A 5,631-nucleotide genomic window follows, 5' to 3' on the forward strand; every position below is an offset into this window, starting at 1 on the left:
GTTGCCGCCGAACCGCGTCATAGCTAATTACCCTATAAAGTTAACCGTGGCTCAACTTCTCGTTTGGTGACACTTTGGACGCTCACTGTCGCCGGGCTCTCATTGAAAATGAATTGACTTCCGGCGTTTTGACGCTTTGGAAGCTTTTGGTGTGAACACACAGTAATGGATAACTGGGCCTTCACTTCCACATCAAATGTCTAGAAACAACTAGACATATGTTTTATATGTTGATGACCTCTGTTCGGACAATTTCCCAAATGTTTCCACAAATCATAGTGTTTCATTTGATATGACATGACATTGTATCTTCTATGTGTGGTGTTGTGTTGTTTAAAATGAAATGTATCCAGTCTTAAACAACTTTTTGCAATACTAATTTTAGATCTCGTCATTTTCAACACCAAATTTCAACCACATGAAAAATGTTCACCATCAGCTGTCTGGGGCAGCAGATCAAACGTTAACAGCAGCTCAGCTCCAGTGCTGACCAGTGCTGGACAAACACTGATTTTTAATGTTAACTTTATTCGGTGTGCAGATTTAATCACCAGGTCTTTTTGTTTCAAGGAGGAGCTCTCTGAGGATAGGTCAGAACATCTGGATCTTAAGTTATCGGAGAAACAAGCTCAACAAACTTTAGCTGCAGCTCTGCTAACAGCCCCTTTTGTTATAGGCTACAATCAGCTGGTCTCTATGTTGAGTGGAGGAGACCAAAACATATTAACTATTGTAATGAACTATTCTATCAAAATTGAATGAATCTGAATTACACAATAAAATATGTATAGTTCATTGTCCCACTTCGGGAAATTTGTCTTGGACTCAGCAACTGCAGCATAAATGCCTTGATGGCCACAAAACTAAACACCAGTCACAAAACATCAATCCCATAAAAGATCCCAATGTCTCTATTCTGACATAACAAAGATCATCAAATGTTTAACGGCCTGGAGCAATGCAGCATTACTCAACAGAGGGCAACAAACAGATAATCTGACATTTAGAGAAGACGTAAACAATCACCCAGGCTGGCTAATCCTGTGTTACCATAAACTTTTAATGCATTCTGTTTCTCCATAGTTTTAAGGCCATGTGGCAGTGAAGTGGTGAGGCGCCGACCATGGGTGACTGGAACCTGCTGGGCAGCATTCTAGAGGAGGTCCATATTCACTCTACTATTGTGGGCAAGGTCTGGCTTACCATACTCTTCATCTTCCGTATGCTGATCCTGGGAGCAGCCGCTGAAGACGTATGGGATGATGAGCAGTCTGAGTTTGTTTGCAACACCGACCAGCCGGGCTGCAAGGCAGTCTGCTACGACCGTGCCTTCCCCATCTCCCTCATTCGCTTCTGGGTCTTGCAGGTCATCTTTGTGTCTGCGCCTTCACTGGTCTACATGGGCCACGCCCTCTACTGCATCCGATCGCTGGAGAAGGAGCGCCATCGCAGGCGGGCCCAACTGAAGGAGGAGCTGGACGAGGCAGAGTTGGCCTTGGATGAACATAAGCGCATGGAGAAGGAGCTGAGGAGGTTGGACGAGCAGAGGAGGGTGAAGAAGGCACCTCTCAGAGGCTCTCTGTTGAGAACCTACATCATCCATATCCTGACACGCTCTGTGGTGGAGGTCTGCTTCATCCTGGGCCAGTATGTACTCTATGGTATCCAACTGGAGCCACTCTATAAGTGTGAGAGGCTGCCTTGCCCCAACAGTGTAGACTGTTATATCTCCAGGCCCACAGAGAAGACCATTTTTATGGTCTTCATGATTGCCATTGCTGGTGTGTCACTGTTCCTCAACCTCCTGGAAATATCTCACCTGGGCATCAGGAAAATCAAACAGATACTGTATGGAGAGAGGTACACAGAAGATGACAGCCTGATCTACAAGAATAGGAAGAAGGCATCCTTACCACACCTCTGTGTTATGAGCAATTTATCACCTCACAACGGGCCTTTGACTCAGACCTTCAAAGTGATTCCAGAGACAGACATGAAGCTTCTGCATTACAGCACTGGGCTCAGGGCCAACCAGGAAGCACTGAGACACAACAGCTTGGCTCATCTCGGGCACAGTCAGGCCAGCTATATCTGTCCCCAACCTAGGATGCCACCCAGGTCTGACCAGAACTGTACAGTGCAGGCGCCCCAGACCCATGAAGCTCCAGAAAGGCCCACAGCCATGGTGGATCAACATCCACCATGGGCTTCAGCTGTTTGCAATGCAGAGGAAAGTGCAACAAGACAACCTGAAGACACCCATGAGGGAGAACACCCTCACCCCAGCCATTTGGACACCTTTCTGTCCAGCAGCACCTTCAGGCCAAGTGCTATCACAGACCTTAATGAGAACGGGCGAAGGGAGTCAATGGGGAGTGAGCTCCTGATCCCTAACCCCCGAAAGACTAGTTTCATGATCAGGCCACCCTCTGAGAGTTTGTCCTCAATCAGCGGCTCCACGAGCCCTTCCTTACATACCTCAGAGGAATCCGATGAATTAGGCTCCCTGCAAGGAGACATGCCCATGATGCCGCCTGCTGGAGGTCGAAGGATGTCAATGGCAAGTAAAGAGAGGAGATTGTTTGGTGTCTGAATCACTGTCCACACTTCCACCACACCGACTGTTGAGAGGCAAAGTCAGGTTGTAATAAACAGTAATAATAATTTTTCCCAGTTATACATATTTAAAACATGGAGCATCTGTTAGTGGACTATCAATATACTAAAAGAAAGTAATGTAGATGTTTTAAAAAATCTTTATGTAGGTTTATCTATCAATCAATCAATCAATCAATCAATCAATCAATCAATCAATCAATCAATCAATCAATCAATCTATCTATCTATCTATCTATCTATCTATCTATCTATCTATCTATCTATCTATCTATCTATCTATCTATCTATCTATCTATCTATCTATCTATCTATCTATCTATCTATCTATCTATCTATCTATCTATCTATCTATGCTGCCAAAATGGTCAAAGTCTTTGTTTTCCTTTGTGGATCCATCATCATAATTTCTCTCTGGGGTCAAATATTGCTCCATAATCACGAGATACAGGTGCAAAGAGGCTTCACACATCATCAATTTCATCACGTCTAAGACAGACACCTAAGTAGAAAGAAAAATAGATTTACAGTAAAAAAAAAAAAAAAAACAGCTTTTCAAATTCAGTGTTTCTCAAACTGCCTAAATGAAAATCAGGGTATAAGTGTTGTTGTTGTTTTTTTTATTTTATTAAATTCAATTATATCAATTCAATTTTATTTACTGTAAATAGCACATTTCATATGACAAGCACAAACTCAATGGGCTTCACAAAAACAAAACAATCAAATCATCTCTTATGCCTTTTAAAAAATGATCAGGCCCAAATGAGATGTTGTAGATTACTGTTGGGTTTTACTCTAACTGTTTACTGACAGCTTCACTCTACAGTTTAGGTTTTATGATGGATGGTGTGACATTTGAAGGACATAGGTCAAGGTTAGCCTGCTCCATTATCTATCCAATACACATCATTGAGCCTAAATACTTGGACAAAAATAACCTGAGACAACACTGTTAAAGAGTACATTTATACTATACAGTACTTACACCAAACCACAGATGACATTTGTGTTTAATGACATCTGGCCACCATCCATGTGTGATCATTTAGATGCTAATTAAATAGCAACGTACAGACCTTACCTTAACTCAAGTAAGTCCACCAAAAAATATTGCTCATTACCTCACCAAAGAGATTATGTTCCCCCTGTGTCTGTGTGTTTGTCTGTCAACAGGATTATACAGATGTGAACATGTAGAATTACAGAAATGATGAATGTTAGGTGGAAAAAATAGTGAAAGATGCTTGCCTAATGAATTCCAGGTGTACAATATGTATTTTATGTCTTTCTCAGAGTATGTTTCTGGATATCTCCTCCATCATGAAGAAGTGACGAGATGAGGCTAACATGTCCATGAGAGCTGTTGTTCCACAGCACAGCTGGGTCGCCAACAGGGAAAACTGTATCAGTGATCCATCCATCAACATTGATCCACTGCACAAGTCACATGGGGCCAAAACCAGTCAAACAGTTTGGCCATGATGAGACAGCCAAAGCCCAGTATGTTGTGAATGTGAAGCACCTTAGAGCACCTCCACGTGGGTACTAAGAGGAAAGGATTGTATCTTGTTCCATGTGTGTTTGCTGAAAATTTTTTTTAGATTTTGCGGAGACAACACTGGATTTTGGAGTGTTCTCCTCAGATTTCTTTGCTTGTGTAACATGGACTTTGTAAAAGTACATTTTCTAAGTTGAAGATTTGATTAGAACTTGTGTACCTCTGTATAGTCATTTATATACAGTCATTTCAAAGATACTTTATATAATATTCAGATTAAATGCTTCTTAACAAAACAGTGACATCATTCAACAGATCTTTCCTCAGAATCCACACATCAACACCAAACCAAACTTCTCATGCCTTTTCTTTTATTTCCCAACAAAAAATTATTTGACAAAATCTTGTTTTTTTTCTTTAATTCTTTCATATCAAATAAACAAAACATGACATGTTGCACAATATTTACAACTAAAATCTCAAGAAAACATTGAAAAAAAGAGGAAATCAAAAATGCTGAATCTGCATAAAACAGTCATGTTGTAGGTATTCAAAAAATAACACATGAAAAATGGCTCACCAAAATCTACAAATACAATGAAGTAACCACTGTAAAAAGTTAGAAACAATGCCACAGAAACGTTCTACACGTCTATCATACAGTTCTTACCCATAAAAAGAGGTATGCTGAATCATCCAGGTAGATAAGTGTTAAGAGTCTGGTCAACAGAGGTAAAAAAACAAAAAAAAAGAAAGAAAAAAAAAGTCTTGATTTGATAAGTGATACATGGCCCTGACAATTTCTGTAAACAGATTGGCTTAAATAAGTGCTTCCTTTCATCTGCTGCCATGTTAAGCTGATCTGAGGTGATAACATCCCCTCCCTGATAACAATATCTCAAACTTTAAACCCAGCGTTGGACTGAGACAAACGCTGCATTCAGAGATGCTGGAACGAAAGAAGAAATCTCTATTCAGTTTACTAGACCATTCAGTCAACCACACATCGGCTGACATGACTATTGTCAGTCATGAGCGACAGAGTGCAGCACCTTCTGGTTTGAACACATGGTGTCACGGACATAAAATAAAACTAACCAAACACTCATTTCCAAAATGCAATTAAACAACCAGGTTTTTCTTCTTATTTTTTTGCTGCTGATTAGTTTTGAATGTTAAGCCTGTCTTCTCACAGAGCCACAGTCAAGTCCTGCTAACTCAAAACCTGCTTGTGTTTTAGTGGTGATGCAGTTACAACACCAGAGATCTAGGATGTGCTTTAAAAACTGAGCAGCAACTTTAAAAACAAGATTACAGATAGAAATTGTGGACATTACTCCATCCTAACTAGTCAAATAATATTTCTAAGTGCTGACAAAACTGCTGTTGGGTGTACACTAGGGATGAAGAAAATGTCAAAATTACAATATCAATGTCAGATTTCTAATTTAATTAAAGCTCTGACTAATTTAATTTCCAAATCTCACACGTGCAGCGTTCCACCAGAACAACAG

At 40.5% G+C, this 5,631-nt stretch overlaps 1 protein-coding gene across 1 annotated transcript; it reads left to right on the forward strand.

The window, feature by feature from the left end:
* The first annotated feature begins 1,089 nt into the window (after positions 1-1,089).
* On the forward strand, positions 1,090-5,038 carry LOC146963880 (gap junction alpha-5 protein-like). The gene is made up of 2 exons (XM_085767377.1): positions 1,090-2,560; positions 3,913-5,038. Exons 1-2 carry the CDS (start codon positions 1,124-1,126, stop codon positions 3,949-3,951), a joined length of 1,476 nt encoding a protein of 491 aa, XP_085623503.1. The 5' UTR covers positions 1,090-1,123; the 3' UTR covers positions 3,952-5,038.
* Positions 5,039-5,631: the final 593 nt, after the last annotated feature.

Source organism: Trachurus japonicus, chromosome 22 (genome assembly GCF_045865225.1).
Source record: "Trachurus japonicus isolate A0001 chromosome 22, Traja_1.0".
Lineage (NCBI taxonomy): Eukaryota > Metazoa > Chordata > Actinopteri > Carangiformes > Carangidae > Trachurus > Trachurus japonicus.